We start from the raw sequence: 18417 nt of genomic DNA, 5'->3' as shown, positions 1-18417 counted from the left end.
CATTTCTAAAACAGGAAAGAGGACAATTTCTGAGCTGCTCTTAGGAGGTAGAGAGAACCAAATTCACTTACTCAATAAGCATACTATGAAGAATTACTATGTGCTAGAAATTGTGCCAAGTGGGATGGCACAAAGGTGAAGAATACTTGACTTATGCCCTTGAGTAACTCATAGTATAATCAGAATTATGGAATTCAATGAGTAGCAATGCAATAATGGACATTTACATAGTTTCGATTTTGTATAAGGCATTATTCTAAGTACTTTATATATGGTAACATCTGTAATATTCACAAAAACTCCAGGAGGTAAGTACTATCATTATAACCCTTGTTTTATAGATTAAGAAACCAAAAGGAAGAAAAGAAATGTAACTTGCCCAAGCAACAAAGCTGGTAAATGGCAAAGGTGGGATTTAAACTCAGGCAGTCTAGCCCTAGAATCCATGCCCTTAAATGCTATGTTCATACTATGGAAACATACCTCGTCTCTCAATTAAACCTTTACAAAGGGTGGTTCCTGTTCTGTGCACTCTCTTACTCTCTCTCCAGTTTGTAAAGGACAGTTGCAGCACCTTGAATAGAAATAACAGTCACTTGAGCTGTGTAAAAACCTTCAATCTTATTTAGTACAACAAAGTCGAAACAACTGCAGATGAGCTGGGGTGGTATATCTGCCATCAGTAAAGTAAATTGCCAATCACAATGATTTTGCATTACTCTAAAAGTAAAGCCCAAAGAATTGATTCCAGTTTGAAATTGCCTACTGGATGCTGTTTTTTTCAAAGAGCCTGCAGTTTTGTCTCAAAATGCATTAAATTTCTTCCCAACTCTTTCCCAACAACTGTGCAAGTAAATTGGGTTTGCACAAGAGTTATTTTTAGACTAAGTCTAGAACTGCCCATCTAAATCATTAATGCTGCTATAAATTTAAAGGCTTTCCACTTTTAATAGTGCCTTAACGTATTAAACTTTCCTCTTCTTCATCATACTATTCTACTCCTTTTCCTTCTGCCTTAATAATTCTCAGTTATTCCAAGAAAAAGCAGTGACGGTGACTCCAAAATTACATGTAACTTCCCAATCTTATTTTTTCCAAGGTGTCACCCAGTAATCATATTACTTTAATGCTTCTTCAAAACTTTAAAATATAGCCAACCATACCTTACAAAGGACATTACTAAAAACATAGATCTTGCCTAAAACAGTTTAATTTATCCTGAAGTGTTGTGTGACAACATAAGCTATGCAAGTTGTCCAAGCACTGTGACTTGAGACAATTCAATCTCTTTGGATTCTGGTTTCCTAGTTTATAAAATAAAGAATTTGGATCAGGCAATTCTGAAGATCTATCTAGTTTTAGGATTGTGATTCCGAGTACAGAATATCTGCATTTTCCAAATAGTAGATCACTAATAGTGAGCCAAGGGCATAGCACAGTACTACGCATACCACCAACCTTAATTAAAGTGCTTATATAAAATATTTTGGGGCAAAATTAACTTATCCTTAATAATATTCACAAAAGGGCTGCTACTGTGGGAACTGAGGGGGGAATGAATTGGGAATGCTTTATTTTCAATGAAAAAGTTAAGAAGTTCTTTCGGAAGAATAATTAAACATGAAATAATCTACAGATTCAGCATAGAAATCACAGAATTACAATCTGGAAACAAGTAGTTCTATTATGGAGGCAAGGTGATAAGCGGTTTTTAAGAACGTGTTTTAAAACTTCTGCTCTAAAGGTTTTTCCATCTTAAAAACATAAACACATGGTAGCACTTTCTACAATATTACCTTAAAACATAAAAACAAAGGCCACACTCAAAGTCCTCCTGCTTTACTTTAAATCCTCTTCCTGAAAAATGAAACGGGCTCCTTAAATTCTTGTTGGCTCGTTGTTCCCCACCCCGCCACATACACACAGAAGGCATTAAGCGCTCCATCTTAAATAAATTTTGTCATAAACGGACTCGAGTGTGGTACCGGAGTGTCTGCCCGTATGTTTCCTACACTCGGTCCCTTTCCATCTTCCTTCAGAAGGAGGCTCTCTGAGCCCGAACGCACACACTCAACCCTCACACAGAAGTACTACACCCGTAGGCTGACTCACCTGCGCTCAAAATGTGCCCGCCTGACAGATGAATCTGTCGAACTGTCAGTCCTCCTGAGAAGGAGCTTTACGGCGCAAGTATAAGCCTCCAGGGGCCAGATTCCCCTCGGGTCCAAATTTCACAGCCAATGAATTCATCAGAAAGCGACAGACTTCCCACACCTCACTTCCCACTGCAAACCGAGGGTCTCTGGAGTCAGGTGGCGCGGTCTGATGACGCACGCTGCCCCCCTTCCTTCACCGCAGTACCTCAGCCCAAGCGACTGCGGTCGCCACCCCGCCCCCTTCCGGGCGCCATTGAGAGCGTGGCGGTAGCCCGGCGCCTGCCGTCCAGCCCTGCCCGGACCGATGCCCTCTAGTGGCTCAGTGTCTAGAAGCCGCCAAAGAGGACGACCCATGGCATCCCGGAGCTTTGACGGTAAGGTCGCCTTGCTTTTCAGGGTGGGACCTAAGTTGACGAATACTCGGTGGCGCCATCTCGCGGACAGCGGTTATGCTGCCGGGGGAGGAGAGCCGGGGGGCGGGGAGAAAAAAGGAAGTGGAATGGGCGGTGCGCAGTCAGGCGCACGGAAGGGATTGAGGAAAACACTACGTTTCCCACAGGCCCGCGCGGCTCGAGGCGGGTGGACTGGGGAGCCGGAAATCAGACAGGGTCAGGGGCCGCGGCTGAACTCGGATTCCCAGGGTGCCCAGCTTCCGGCGGCTGCGCGCGCACTTCGGGCGCGAGCGCTGTGGCGCGTGTGGCGCCGGCCCTAAGGCAGGACTCTATTTCCCAGGGTCCCGCCGCGGGAGTCTCCGGCGGGCAGGCGCACGCGAGCCGCGGAGCGAGGTGGTCGAGGTGGCCGCCCAGGCTTCTGGGTTCTCTTGGTCTTCGCCTTTCTTCTCGGTTTCTGCTCCGCCGGCTGCCGGCCCCGCGACCTCCGGCCCGGTCGACATGGCGGCGGTGTTGCAGCAAGTGCTGGAGCGCACGGAGCTGAATAAGCTGCCTAAGTCCGTCCAGAACAAACTCGAAAAGTTCCTTGCTGACCAGCAATCCGAGATCGATGGCCTGAAGGGGCGGCATGAGAAATTTAAGGTGGAGAGTGGTAAGTGGCGACGCTCTTCCCGCCCTTGATTCTGGGCCCGACTCCGTAGCTATGGCTGGTCTTCTCCCCTTGCAAGCTCGCTCTCTGCCTACGACTTCACTGGTGGCATCGCTTCCCCGGCCCCTTACACCCCCCTAGGCCTTCTCTTACTTGCGCCCACAGTTTGAAATGGAGCTCTTTTGTTTGTTCTAAACTGAATTTACACTTCGTTCCGTCTTCTTTGTAATCAGTGTGGTCTCACGTAGGGACCACTTAATGTTCGGCGCACAGAAATTGTGAAGATCTGGGCATATTTACTCCGGACTAGCGCGAGTCTGCGACCCCTATCTCTAAGCTTAGAGTACCGTCTCTTTATGTTGCTTTGCTAGTAATTTCCTCTCACTTTTCTGGTCACCTGGATTCAGAGGTCTTTGTCTAATGGCCTGCTTCGTGCACTTCTCTTTTTTAGTCTTTCGCGCTGGTCAGGTAACGAACTAGATGGTCACATACATGAGTAGGTGCATAAGACAGCGTTGGAAACACAGCGAACGAAAATAAGTTTGATACATCGGAATTCTTTCTAAAAGTTGGAGTTTAAAGACCTGTTTATAGGTACTTACAGTAGACCCTCGAGTAAGAAAGTTACGGATAATAGTAACTTGAATATCCGTGAAGAAAGATTAAGACCGTAGTAATTACCGTTAGTGAAATGCAAACTGTTATTTGTCCTGGTTTACCTGGGGGCGTGGGGGGTACGGTGCTGTTTTTGCTAAATTGGTTGAAAATTCTGAATACATTATCACTTCAAAAAATGTAATTATCCAGCAGAATTGGTGTCGAAAAGTAATTCTCTGAATCCCAACTCTGAAGATGCACCGCGTCTGTTCTTTAATATACACATAAATATCGATTGTCTTCTGTGTGCTTGTTACTATGCTGAGCAGTATACACTGTCTTTTAACACAACGTTTTAAAACAAAGTAGTTTTTAATCTAATTTTTTTGTACATGGTGTCTGCTTTATACTAAAATGTCTACTGACGTGTGGGGAAAGTACTAAGATAAGTAAGACATGTTGCCTACCTTGAAGAATTTCAGTCTTGTGGAATAGACAGAAGTTGGAAAAGCCCCTGTAGGTCTTACTTTCTTTTGTCATTTGTAAGTTGGAAATGTTAAAGTCCTTTCAGTGATCTAATTATCTTTACTCAAATTCTGTTATTTGGAGTGCAGTTCAAATACTATGTCTTAAATATTAAAATCAACACTGTTAAAAATAAGTAGTAGTATTGACGGTGTGTATACATGTGTGTTTGATTTTAATTTTTTTCTCTGCTTCTGAAGAACAACAGTACTTTGAGATAGAGAAGAGGCTGTCCCACAGTCAGGAGAGACTTGTGAATGAAACCCGAGAGTGCCAAAGCTTGAGGCTTGACCTAGAGAAGCTCAGTAAGTATTTTTACATCCTTATTTTATTCTTGTAGTATGGAGATCTTTAGGCACTCTTTTGTATGCTCTCGAAACATTGACTTACTGTTTACGAAAATACTGATTGTCATTGTTTCCATTTATGGTGGTATTTTGAGTTTTCACTTGATGGTAGACTTCATTGAGAGCATAAGGCATAATGAATGGCTAGGAGACCTGGGTTCTAATTCTGACTGCTATTAAAAACTCTTTTGCCGTATGTAAATCATAACATATAAAATGGCTAGAACCACCTGTCCATCTGCTTACATAACTGTACAGATCAAATGAGATTTTTGAAAGCATCTTTAAAAGTCATAAAGCATTATGCAACTGAAAACACAATTAAGGAGAGAGAATTATTTTTAATTTGTTGAAGAATAAAGCTTATTAGTTTCATTATTATATTTTAACTGTTATTTTTTTTATATATAAATTTTTTTTTTTTTAAGATTTTATTTATTTATTTGAGAGAGAGAGAATGAGAGACAGAGAGCATGAGAGGGAGGAGGGTCAGAGGGAGAAGCAGACTCGCTGCCGAGCAGGGAGCCCGATGCGGGACTCGATCCCGGGACTCCAGGACCATGACCTGAGCCGAAGGCAGTCGCTTAACCAACTGAGCCACCCAGGCGCCCCTTAACTGTTATATTTTTTATAAGTATTTATGAATCCCAGGATATTTCCCCTTTAAGACCTGTTTCTTGGGAAAGATGAGTAATTTCCTTTTTTTTTTTTTAAGATTTATTTATTTTTAGAGAGAAAGTACAGAGGGCGGGGGAGAGGATCTTAAGCGGTTTCTGTGCTGAGCGTGGACCCCCACATGGGGCTTGATCTCATGACCCTGAGATCATGACCTGAGCTGAAACCAAGAGTCAGATGCTTGATAGACTGTTCTACTCAGGTGCCCCACATAATTTCCTTTTTAATAAGTTTACATATATCATTAAGTTCTAGAAGGTACACAAGATCTTAGTTAAAGGCACTGGCATTTCTTGGGAAAATGATGTGTATTCTGTGCTATGCTAATAATAGGAAAGAGCAAATGTCAGAAAAGATCTTTATAGAATGGGGGCATAATATGTTATTAGATGTAGCTGGATTTTTAATTTGGGAACACAGGAAGCTAATAAGAGAATGGTTAACACCTAAGCCTTTTTTCTTAACCAGGTCTGTGCCTATCAACTATTTAGGTCATAATTTTTTTCTAGCTAATTTTGAAGCACTTAATTTTTAAAATATGTGGCATATATGTACAATGGTATTTATACACATGTAATGAGGGCATAAAATTTAAATTTATCGAGTAGCTAGATCTGGTTCATCATCTGTATATAGTTCTTCCTTGGTGTAGTAACTAGGTCTGTAGAGCAGAGGTGCTAAAGCATTTCAGGAAAATTACTGTGATTATAGCTTCTTTTATATGATCTGGAAGGGAGAGGAGGAGGAGAAGATGAGGATAAACCTAGACACACATCTAGTATGCCTCTCTGGGGTATATACAGTTAAGTTTGTGTTTTTTTGGTTTATCATTCCAGATCTGTAAGTTTGGAAAACAGTAAGTAATATAATGCAAAATAGAAAATTCAGACTAATTTAACAGGGTTTTCCCCTATAATAAGCCACTTGTTTAAATAGAACTAAAGATTGGAAGTAGTAATAATATATTTATTTATTAAATTGCTAGCACATAATATAGATGTGTTTTAGTGGAAGGAAGTTTCAGAAAGTATATTCTTCCTAGTTATCTGCATGCTTTTAGAGAAGAAACTATACAAGGAGTTAGACCATTATAAGTGGAGATTGTTGGGATTGACAATTCAGTTTCAAGCATAATTTTGTTTCCTCCATGTTGAAGGCTCTTTTTAGAGTGATGAACAAGCTGAATCATAATTATCCATTGTTGTTATTTACTCTGTATACATGTTATATAGTTTAAATGTTATTTATTTTCTTGATCTTGTTTTTTTTAACTCAAATTTTCTGATTTGTAAATATAATTCATTGTTATGATTGACTTAGAAGAGTCATTGAAAAATGATTAAAGTGACAATTGTATATGCTTTTTCCTATAAATGTTGGTTAGAATGATCACAAATAAGATTTTGGAGACAGGATAGCATATTTAAAAATTTGGTCTTGGGGCACTTGGGTGGCTCAGGTTGGGTGTCCGACTCTTGGTTTCAGCTCAGGCCTTGATCTCAGGGTCTTGAGTTCTATCCCCGTGTTGGGCTCCACACGGGGCGTGATGCCTACTTAAAAAAAGGAGGAGGGGGGCGCCTGGGTGGCTCAGTCGGTTAAGCATCTGCCTTCAGCTCAGGTCATGATCCCAGGGTCCTGGGATCAAAGCCTGCATTGGTCTCCCAGCTCAGCAGGGAGCCTGCTTCTCCCTCGCCCTCTGCTGCTCCACCTGCGTCTGCGCGCGTGCTTGCTCTCTCTCAAAATAAAATCTTTTAAAAAAAAGAAGAAAAAAAGTTTGGTTTAGAAGTAGAGTAAATTTGGGGTATTCATGAATTTGGAATACTATGTTCTATAAGTCAGCCTTTCTGAGACTCAGTTTCTTCATTTTAAAGTGTATATATGGGTGGCAGATGGATGAAAACTATCATTGCAGTTTTTAAGTTTATGTGTTTATGTTCATAAAATTCCTTTTATCCAGACAATCAACTGAAGGCGCTAACTGAGAAAAATAAAGAACTTGAAGTTGCTCAGGATCGCAATATTGCCATTCAGGTACAAGTTATTCCTGCGAATAAAGCTAACTATAAACATGATACTTGAGGAAATATTCTATTTTGTGTTACTTAATGGGAAGGTGAAACATGTTCTATTAGGAGAAACTACTGAAAGAAATGCATATATGTAAATTCCTTAATTGGACTTTTATATGTTTTATTGATTCTTTTACTCATCAGAATATATTGATACTTAATATAAAAGGAAACTTGCTTATAATGCCATAGTTCTTAAGGTTGTAATTTTTTTTAAAAAAAGTAAGTAAAGTGCCATAGAACTGTAAGTAGGAGAAATACTCATAGATCCATTTATTTGTCCCCCACTCACCCACTTACCTACCTATCATCCTTCTTTCCTTTTAGAAATTCTGTATTTAATACTTACTGTTACTCAGGCATTATTTCAACTATTGTGCTACAGTTGGGAATATGGGTGAATCCATATCAGAAATCATTTCCTTAGAGTAGTGATAAGAGTAACAGATTGAATATGATCACAGGAATGTTTACCCATTGGTTTAATAAAGTGGTCATAGTCAGTGATTCTCTAACTGGAAAGAACTTCAGACTCTTGCCATTGCTTTTTAAAAACTTGTGTTTAGAAAAACAGAACCAAAAAAACTTGTGTTTGATTTGAATTTAAAAGGTACTTGGTGTATAAAAGGTACTTATAATGGGAAAGTGGTAGACGTAATCCAATAGAAATTTAAAATTCTCTGCATAAAAAGAACTAAAACACAAATAAAGCACTAATAAGTATTTTTTCAATTAAAATATGACTATTTGGATCCTTAATATAGGAATACTTTCATACTTTAAGAAAAATCATTCAAGGGGGAAATGGGCAAAGGAATTAAAAAAAACGGGAAGCTGCACAAATGGTCAGTGGCAATATGAAATGTTGCTCTACTTCACTTGTGATCAGAAAAATGTAAATAAAACAATAAGGTAATTATTTTTGATCTCCCCATGTTAACATTGATTTCTTTCTCCTTAAGAATGATCTTCATTTCTGACATGAGTGGCTTGAAATTGGCACTTATGAATCAAAACATACTGATTGCCATTGTCTTGCTGCAAAGCAGTTTGAGAAAATATATTAAAGGTTTTAAATAATTCCATTTCTAGGGCTCTTTCTTGAAAAATAATTTGAACCAACCTGTAAATGCAGTGATACCCATAAAATTGCATTTTATGGCAGCAAAAAATTAGAAGTAAATTAAATTTTCTACAAAGGCATGTTTAAGTAACAAGGGCACTTCCAAGTGATAGTGACGTGGGAAATTTTTTCATAAGCCTATGAAAATAATTTTTAAAAATGAAAAATATAAATAGTGTTGAAATTACAGGTAATTTTTAAACTTTCTGATGTATTAAGTTATAAGAGAAAGAAAACCAACCATTCTTAAACTACAGCTAATGTTAAAGTGACATTTCTGAGTTGGAACTTGAACACAGTTCTTTAGTTTAAACATATTTTGCTTCTCCTTTATATGATAGAGCCAGTTTACAAGGACGAAAGAAGAATTAGAAGCTGAGAAAAGAGACTTAGTTAGAACCAATGAGAGACTATCTCAGGAACTTGAATATTTAACAGGTATGAAGAAATACTTTAACCTCTAACTCCACTCTCTCCTCTCTCTTCTAATAGTGCTAGGAGTTAATCCTCAGTCCATTTCTGTTGCTGGTGTTTGTCATAGCTCAGAATATAGTTCAGTGTAATAGCCTGCTGTTTCTCCCACTCATTTATCTTTAGATCATTATCAAGGTTTTAAAGAAGTGTCTGGACAAGTATACACAAATGAAAAACATCTAAGCAGTTGTAATTTGGACCAAGGTTTACATGCTAAGATACTTCAGTGTTCTCTATAATATCAAATTGGAAGCAGTTTAAGTGTTCATTCAGTTGTAGAGGCTGGACTCCTAACACAGACATACTTGCTGGTGTATAACCTGTCCATAAACATTCAATATGTATAGGAACCTGAAAGAAAACCTTATATTTAAAAATATGGACTGAAGGAGTTAGGCAGGAATATAAGCTAAGTAATATAAGTAAGATAGATACATAGTATATAGTATATGATGTAGTTGATGTATTAAGGTGAACCTGACTCTTAAGCAGTGTAATGGTATCAGTTTCCCTTTGGTTCCTTTTATAAAATTTTTTAAGATTTTTATTTTTATTAATAGATTTTTCAACTGTTTATGTTGCTTTACAATAATATTCAATTAGGTAACTATACTTCTCCAGTCTCAGTTAAGTTACTTCAGAGTATTTACTGGTGATGTTGATCAGCTGGTGATAGATAAAATTAAAAGAATTTTTTTAATAAGAACTTTGGTGTAAGGAATCTAAAGAAAATTAAGCATGTATTATTCTGGCTATTTTGAGTAGATTTTTATATGTATTACTGCTTTTTAACTTAACAAATGGCTATTTATGAAATTTTAATAGATCTATAGGTGTATATCAGGAAAATTAATGTGAATTTGTATATTTAGCTTAAGATACTGCATTTAAAAATAAAATAACCAGTATAATTTACATGTTGGGTTGGGTGCACAAATTTGGCTTATCATTTGTGAAAATTAAATTTGTAACTAAGTATGACAAAAACAAATTAAGGGGTTGAGAACTACGTATCTTGCATTAGATGCTTGTATTTCTAGAGCTGCATCTTCGATGTTTGGTTCCTCTGAGCATTAACTAGTCATTATTTTTAAATTCTCTTCTGACCTTTCTAGAGGATTTTAAACGTCTAAATGAAAAACTTAAAGAAAGCAATGCCACAAAGGGTGATCTGCAGTTAAAACTGGATGAACTTCAAGCTTCTGACGTTTCTGTTAAAGCAAGTAACAAATAATTTCTAATGCACAAAATACAATTTTTGCTTAAAACGTACTTAAATTTTAAGTATAAGCAAGTGATCAGTAATGTGATTAAAAGCTGTGTTTTTGTTTTTGTTTAATGTCAGGAAAATAATTAAACATTAAGACAGTTTTAATTGAACTATTTGTTTACGTGATATTTAAGTTTCTTATAGTTCTTATCTGACCATCTTTTTCTGTTAAGAATGCATGCAAATACTTCTTTTGTTAAGATTCTGCTTGTGTTCTTTAGCTACAGGCAAAATCTTTTAACTAGCCATATATTGTCTTTAACTGTAAATGTTATTTTCTTGGATATCTTTAGTATCGAGAAAAACGCTTGGAGCAAGAAAAGGAGTTGTTACATAATCAGAATACATGGCTGAATACAGAGTTAAAAACTAAAACTGATGAACTTCTGGCTCTTGGCAGAGAAAAAGGAAATGAGATTCTAGAACTTAAATGTAATCTTGAAAACAAAAAAGAGGAGGTAAGTTAGTAAAATTTTATTTTCATTTTGGTTAAAACTTATATTTGTGTACCAGCTTATTACAAATGTATTCCATGGTGAGGGGTGCCTGGGTGGCTCAGTCAGTTAAGCATCTGAGTTCGGCTCAGGTCATGATCTCGAGGTCCTGGGATCGAGCCTCAAGTCAGGCTCTGCGCTGCTCAGAGGGAAGTCTGCTTGTCCCTCTCTCTCTCCCTCTGCCCTTCCCCCAGCTCGTGCTCTCTCTCTCTCTCTCAAATAAGTAAATAAAAATCTTAAAAAAAAAAAATGTACTCCAGGGTGTACCGAAGTAAATATTATGATATTAGAAACGTGGATGGGACGCCTGGGTGGCTCAGTTGGTTAAGCGACTGCCTTCGGCTCAGGTCATGATCCTGGAGTCCCGGGATCGAGTCCCACATCAGGCTCCCTGCTCAGCAGGGAGTCTGCTTCTCCCTCTGACCCTCCTCCCTCTCATGCTCTCTGTCTCTCATTCTCTCTCTCGCAAATAAATAAAATCTTAAAAAAAAAAAAAGAAACGTGGAAGACATAATTCATAAACATTTGACCTAGGAAATGAACCAAATGCATTTAAATAAATACTTTAAGATATTCTTTGATGAATTTTGATACTATATACTCTCTTTTGATGTATCTTTAAGTTATATTTAAAAGTGGTGGTAAATTTTGTGAGCTAAATCCAAATGTGTTGTTCCGTAAGCTATTATTTTTCATTTTCTTAAATATACATGTTTTTTTGTTGTTGTTGTTGTTTTAAAGATTTTTTTTATTTATTTGACAGAGAGAGACACAGCAAGAGAGGGAACACAAGCAGGGGGAGTGGGGGAAGGAGAAGCAGGCTTCCCACCGAGCAGGGATCCCAATGCGGGGCTCAATCCCCGGGCCCCGGGATCATGACCCGAGCCGAAGGTAGACGCTCAACAACTGAGCCACCCAGGCGTCCCTTAAATATACATGTTTTATGTGAAGCCCTTTTTTGGGTGTAGGGCATTATTTTGCTTTCATTTGGCAGCTAAACTTCATATCAAATTAATGTTAGTATTAATACAACCTCCTCTCTTCACCCAACTTTTCTATTTCTAGGTTTCTAGAATGGAAGAACAGATGAATGGCTTGAAAACATCAAATGAAAATCTTCAAAAACATGTAGAAGAGCTGTTGACCAAACTGAAAGAGGTGGAGATGACCACTTTAAAATTTCTCTTTTCCAAAAATATTAAAGCACTTATGAGGCTATTATTATTTACATGATTTCATGTTTTAAACGGTTTCTGATACCATAAAATGGCCAGAACACTCTCATACGCTGTAGCTAAGCTGAAATAGCTAGATTCAAAAATGGCAATCACATGCTATATCCAAAGTACTGTCTGAAAATGAGTATGGTTAATTTTAATATCATTGAAGTATTACAGTTTAAGATAAAGATATCAGCAGTATTTTAACTTTAAGGTAATTCATCTTTATCCTGAAACTGATGTTAATTTTTATCTCTTTACAAATTTTTTTTTATCTTAACGTTCGATAAGCATTCTAAATTCAGTTCAAACGAGACTGCTGTAATTGGGTCTTTTTTGTAGGCCAAGGAACAGCAGGCCAGTATGGAAGAGAAATTCCACAATGAATTAAATGCTCACATAAAGCTCTCTAATCTATACAAGGTAAATGCCCGACCACACATTTTAGTGTCCTAATGTTGCATTTTTGGGTGTCCAGTAACTTTTTAAGATTAAATTTTAGAGTGCTGCTGATGACTCAGAGGCAAAGAGCAATGAACTGACCCGAGCAGTGGATGAACTACACAAACTTTTGAAAGAAGCTGGAGAAGGTAAGATTTTTTAATTATGGGAAGATTATTTTGTTTTTTAGATAAAAGATATTTTTTTTCTTTACCTTTGTGTAGATTATTGGATTTAGAAGTTAGATTAATCTTATTAGAGACAAAATTTGGTATAGAAGAAAGAATCTTGGAATAAGAAACTCTGAATTATATTTTCAACAGATAAGATATTTGAAAATACAGTAAGCTACTGTTTTTCTGATTTTTTTCATCTTAAATAGTATATACAGTCTGGTTTCTAACAGGAAATTTTTCTTTGATAAGTACATAAGGGTTTATAGTTTGGGTATTCTCTTAATCCATAAATAAGCCTCACTTTTTAGGTTAAAAACTGTATATTTTAAAGTCTGATTTTCATGTATTCTTTTTAAATGCAAGTTTTTGGTTTTGGTTTTTGGGTTTTTTTTGCTAGTGTAATATAAGTTGTTTATATGATCTTTTCTAGTTATTTTCTGTGTTCTAGACTAAAGATCAGAATAAAACCAAGGAGATACTCAGAGCCACTTTTTTACTTTGAGTTCCCTTATTTTCCCCACGGATGAGACATCAAAAGGAGAAGTAGATTCAGCAGGCCAGGACATTCAGGAATTAAAAGTAGAGCAAGAGCTTTCAGAGGATAACTGGCAACCATAGCCTGTCTAGAATTTAATGTCTGCTGAAGGGAAAAATAATGACTATGCTGTTACATTTTATAAACTCCAAGATTTTAATTGTATGTTTGGATATTCTGTCTTTAAAAATGTTTTTAGCCAATAAAGCAATACAAGATCATCTTTTAGAAGTGGAGGAATCTAAAGATCAAATGGAAAAAGAAATGCTTGAGAAAATAGGAAAACTGGAGAAGGAATTAGAGAATGCAAATGACCTGCTTTCTGCCACAAAACGTAAAGGTATGGATTAATAGATGCTTATTAATGACTTGAATGAAATATTAGGACTTCCTGTATAGTTCTCACTAATTTCCACTAATAGTATTTGTCTATCTTGTTGTGATGTAGGAAACTCCATCAAGTTTTTTTAGTATAAAATTAATACCTATTCATATCTTTATTATATTGTCAAATATAAGTACCATTTGATCACACATAATTGTGTGTCAATTTCCAGAACATTTTTAACAGTTCTTACTGCATGGTTTTTAGAATTGGATTATGTTATGTGACAATTTGATGTCATATTTTAAAATCTGCATAGGAATTTATATATAATATTTAGTAGGTGTCACATTTACTCGTCTTGGAAAAAATAATTGCTGCCTTTAGTGTGAAATATTACAGAAATACACTAGATTTCTGTGTGTTGGCACAGGAGCCATATTATCTGAAGAAGAGCTTGCAGCTATGTCTCCTACTGCAGCAGCTGTAGCTAAGATAGTGAAACCCGGCATGAAATTAACTGAGGTAAGAATGGTATTAAATCTTACTTTCTCCTTCAAAAGGAAATTTGCTGAAATTTAATGCTCAGGAAAATTATTCTTAAAATCATCTAATACGTAATGGATCATTCTAAGAAAAGCTTTCTTGGTTCCTGATTCTTGCAACATGTAGGAAACATTTCCATTTTATGTAAGTGCTAATGCATATTTATTATGAAGCTAGATTGATTATATTTTTCTGTTATTATGCTTAGATTTGAAACAACCCTTTTTCTCCTTTCAGCTGTATAATGCTTATGTGGAAACTCAGGATCAGTTGCTTTTGGAGAAACTAGAGAATAAAAGAATTAATAAGTATCTAGATGAAATAGTGAAAGAAGTTGAAGCCAAAGCACCAATTTTGAAACGCCAGCGTGAGGAGTATGAACGTGCACAGAAAGCTGTGGCAAGTTTATCTGTGAAGCTTGAACAAGCTATGAAGGTTGGTTCCATTCTTAAATTTTAACTGTGGGAAAAATATATATGAGGAATGATTTAAGAGGTAATTCTTTCTTAGAATTAAGGTATTTAATGGGGCGCCTGGGTGGCTCAGTTAGTTAAGCGTCCAAACTCTTGATTTTATCTGAGGTCATGGTCTCAGAGTTGTGAGATCGAGTCCTGCATCGGGCTCCATCTGGTGTGGAGCCTGCTTAAGATTCTCTTTCTCCCTCTTTCCCTCCCCCTGCTTGTGCGTGCTCACTCTCCCTCTCTCTCTCACCCTCTCTGTCTCTCTCTCTTCTCTGTCTCTTAAAAAAATAAAGTATTTGAGTCAGAAAAAGCTAATTATGCTTTTCAGTGATAGGGTAATTCTACATTATTAAACTCCTATAATCATGAAATGTTCTTATTCAGCTAAAATTATGGGAGCCTCTTCTATTTTTTTTTAAGACATTAGAGATGTTTTCTGTAGGAATCTGTAGTGGATGATGAATAGCCAAATCTCCTTGGGCTACTCTTGAAATTAAAATAATAATCTGTCTTTGTAATAGAACTCTTGTAAATTTGTCATAGTCATTCTTTGTCAGACAGTTCTGATACTCTGTCTAGAAGTGGTAATGCTTGCCCATAGGGAAGAACTCCTTTTTTATAACATTTTACAACTTGGCAAACTTTTGTATACATTGTTTTGTTACTCTTCCTTTGTAAATTTGAAGTACCAAAGAAATTCATAAATACCTTTTAAGATTCCTTTTTACTAGATAATAATTAAAAAAGAATATATTGACATAATTTTGGTTTTAGGGTACAGCTTAATACTGAGAAGAACTCAAGATTTATTAAACAAATTTTATTGAGGAAATTCACTAACCTTTTGTATCTGCTGTCCTAAACTGATAAATTTTTTTCCCCTGGGAAAAAATAGTATAAATAAGTTGTATCCTTAATTCAAACTTAAAATTTTGTTGCTGTTGGTATTACAATTTAGATGTCAGTTTAAATCTGGGTATATCTAACGGTCTTTTTCTCCTGAGTCATATGACATCTAACAGACTGTCAGCTTTTTAATATCCACACCCCTCCCTCCCCCCGTGGTTTGAAAAGAAGTCCCTTGAGTATAATTAGATCTTCTCAAGTTTCTCAGTGTTGAGAGTGTTCTTCCTGGAGCTTATTGTCTGAAGAGAATAGTGAGGTACAAGGGCTTTCAGGCTCAAATAATAGCATATGTTCATTCTGGAAAAAACCTGTTTGTTCCTTTTTCACTAATGTAGGGTATAATAATAAAAATCCCTTACATACTTTTTTCAAAACTAGCAAAGAATTTAAAGATAATTTCTGTATCTTCTTTATAACAGAATCTTCTGTCCATAACATACATCATGTGTCCTCCAGTCTAGGTTCTTTGATGTTCATTTGTTAGATACTTAGAGTCTTATAACCAAGTTATTTCTTCCTTAGCAGTTTAGTGAATCCCATTTTGAACTCAGCAGATTTGTATAATTGCCATCTCTCATGAATATTTGCCTCCTTCATTGTGTCACATACTTGTTTCTACTGAAATTAGCGTATACATACCTTTAGGGCAATGTACTCAGGTACTTGAAACACCAGCATAAATATGAGCCATGTTTCACTTGGATAGTATTTAAGACATTATAATGTAAAAGCAGCTCATTAAGAAGGAAAATTTGTATGAATTTGAAATAAAACATAAGATTTCAAACATATTTTGTGCTTTTTATCAGGCTTCTTAAAACTGTGCCCCTAAATCCTTAGTGATACTAGGATGCAGAACTTAGTAACAAAGCACTGCATATAATGTGTCTTTTTAACAGCCTCGTACCATTGGCTGCTGCTTTAGAAGTAATTCCTGATGCCTTTTTTATACAAGCAAGTCTTATTCAACATTCTTTACTTCGTTTGATCTTTATTTCTCTTTAAGTAGAGTAGAAATGATTGGCATTGTATATAGTCCTTTATTTTCCTCTTAACACAGCTTTTGAGAGTATGTCTGTGACATCATTTGATACACAGTATTAATTTGGTATGGCTGTAAGATTGTAGTTTACAGTTAATTGGGAGGGAAGTGGCAGATTCTCCACTGTTTGCACATAGTGATAAACATGATGAGCAGTACTTGAGATATTAAGAAATATATGTGTTCATGTTTGTAGAGAATTACTCTTTAATAACTACTATATCATAAATAGAATGTTTTTAGTTTATCAGTTGACTGTGGTATTTGAGCACTGTATATTTTTGTTATTCATATAACTGCTTCATTTGTATAGATCTTAGAAGGGCATGCAGAATTTTCACTTTAATTTACATTTTAAAGGAGATTCAGCGATTACAGGAGGACACTGATAAAGCTAACAAACATTCATCTGTGCTTGAAAGAGACAATCAAAGGATGGAAATACAAATAAAAGATCTTTCACAACAGGTTAGAATTTTTTGTTTCTTTTCCTATTTTTTTTCTAAACAGACTGCCCAATAATGTTTAAATCTGTTTGCAGGTATCTAAGATAGAACTACTGCATATGGGGGCCCCTGGGTGGCTCAGTCGTTAAGCGTCTGCCTTTGGCTCAGGTCATGATTCCAGGTCCTGGGATCGAGCCCCGCATCGGGCTCCCTGCTCCGCGGGAAGCCTTCTCCCTCTCGCACTCCCCCTGCTTGTGTTCCCTCTCTTGCTGTGTGTCTCTCTCTCTGTCAAATAAATAAATAAAATCTTTAAAAAAAAAAAAAAAAGAACTACTGCATATGAAATTCTCATCGGTTAGGAATACGACTCTAGCAGAATTGTAGCCTAGTCATTGTTTTTTGCTTTTTTGTAGCCCTTCCTTTTTTTTTTTTTTTTTTAAGTGTTTGATAAATTTTCAGATTGTAACTACTGGTTGTAATAAATGGAATAATTCAAGGATAAATAAGATAATATAGAAATGAAAAATAATTTTTCCCATTAAAATTTTTTTAGGTGTTAGTATCTAGAACAATAATCTTAATATTTTTAAAATAATTTAATACTAACTGATGGTGTTCATAAAGTAATACTTTATGAAAAATTTTGCAGATTTCTATTCTAAACATTTCCAGAGTCAAAGTCAATACTATTTGGTAACAAACTAAAACTTTGTTTTTAGATTAGAGTGCTTTTAATGGAACTTGAAGAAGCAAGGGGTAATCATGTAATTCGTGATGAGGAAGTAAGCTCTGCTGATATAAGTAGTTCATCTGAAGTAATATCACAGCATCTAGTATCTTATAGAAATATTGAAGAACTGCAGCAGCAAAATCAACGTCTCTTAGTGGCCCTTAGAGAACTTGGGGAAACCAGAGAAAGAGAGGAACAAGAAACAACTTCATCCAAGTAAGCAATTGACTACCTTGGTTTGCTTAGCAAATGTTTATTGAAAATTTCTTATGTGTCCCTAATCGTGCTGTATACTTAAAAAAAATTGAGCGACAATACAAAAAAAACATTTTTACTCTCTGGGATCTCAATTTATGAATGAGATTGATCGTAAGAATAAAATAGATAAGTAGATAATTTTAGTTCATGTGATTAGTGCTGTAATGGATAGAAGCCTATCATTGGGAGTGTAGAGATGAGGACCTAGCCTGGGTTTAAGGGAACAGACCAGACTTTGGGGAGAAGATAATGTAGAATTACTCAAGCAGAGTAACGAAATTTTTCCAAAAAAGTGTTTGGTGCTAGAGAAAGAGCAATGGCTATAAAAGTGAGACTGGGGTTTGGACTGAGTGGAACTGGTTTGATTTTTGCAAATAGATTTTTCAGATGACTTTGGTAAGTACCTGAGTCCTGTATGGTGAAGATTTTAAAAGTGGTTCTTAAAATGCCAGCAGAAGAAAGAAAGGATAAGAAAGACAAAAATATGCTTAATATGATAGGTGGTAAAATGTTTATTAGTTTATAGTTTGAAATTATAACTGCCTCTCAGTCTCAGTCATGTG

At 36.3% G+C, this 18417-nt stretch overlaps 2 protein-coding genes across 11 annotated transcripts in view; one reads left to right on the top strand and one right to left on the bottom strand.

Annotated features, from left to right (window-relative positions):
• The window catches only part of ODR4 (odr-4 GPCR localization factor homolog), a 35806-nt gene extending 33412 nt beyond the window's left edge, over nucleotides 1–2394 (bottom strand). For 2 of the 6 annotated variants that reach the window (XR_010412324.1, XR_010412323.1), the window contains exons 1-2: nucleotides 2113–2394; nucleotides 484–574 (exon numbers count right to left, since the gene is read on the bottom strand). The gene's annotated coding sequence lies outside the window, so the exon portion shown is untranslated. The remainder of the gene's footprint in view (nucleotides 1–483; nucleotides 575–2112) is intronic. The other 4 variants (XM_064594241.1, XM_064594242.1, XM_054508017.2 and 1 more) reach the window with 4 other exon arrangements.
• A 430-nt stretch (nucleotides 2395–2824) lies between these two features.
• TPR (translocated promoter region, nuclear basket protein) overlaps nucleotides 2825–18417 on the top strand; it is a 78568-nt gene continuing 62975 nt past the window's right edge. For 3 of the 5 annotated variants that reach the window (XM_064594233.1, XM_045877347.3, XM_045877346.3), the window contains exons 1-14: nucleotides 2913–3197; nucleotides 4517–4621; nucleotides 7296–7369; nucleotides 8872–8968; nucleotides 10120–10223; nucleotides 10568–10732; nucleotides 11834–11926; nucleotides 12331–12411; nucleotides 12491–12578; nucleotides 13340–13480; nucleotides 13899–13990; nucleotides 14249–14446; nucleotides 16781–16888; nucleotides 17586–17812. In XM_064594233.1, the coding sequence (XP_064450303.1) occupies nucleotides 3047–3197; nucleotides 4517–4621; nucleotides 7296–7369; nucleotides 8872–8968; nucleotides 10120–10223; nucleotides 10568–10732; nucleotides 11834–11926; nucleotides 12331–12411; nucleotides 12491–12578; nucleotides 13340–13480; nucleotides 13899–13990; nucleotides 14249–14446; nucleotides 16781–16888; nucleotides 17586–17812 (1724 nt within the window). In that variant the 5' untranslated portion in view covers nucleotides 2913–3046. Of the gene's footprint in view, nucleotides 3198–4516; nucleotides 4622–7295; nucleotides 7370–8871; nucleotides 8969–10119; nucleotides 10224–10567; nucleotides 10733–11833; nucleotides 11927–12330; nucleotides 12412–12490; nucleotides 12579–13339; nucleotides 13481–13898; nucleotides 13991–14248; nucleotides 14447–16780; nucleotides 16889–17585; nucleotides 17813–18417 lie in introns of all 5 variants that reach the window. The other 2 variants (XM_045877349.3, XM_045877350.3) reach the window with 2 other exon arrangements.

Source organism: Mirounga angustirostris, unplaced genomic scaffold (genome assembly GCF_029215605.1).
Source record: "Mirounga angustirostris isolate CCGP_5_RB_7025 unplaced genomic scaffold, mMirAng1.0.hap1 SCAF_6, whole genome shotgun sequence".
In the NCBI taxonomy this organism is placed as follows: Eukaryota; Metazoa; Chordata; class Mammalia; order Carnivora; family Phocidae; genus Mirounga; species Mirounga angustirostris.
Note: the sequence above shows the minus strand (reverse complement) of the source record. Positions and strands in the feature narration are given on the sequence as shown.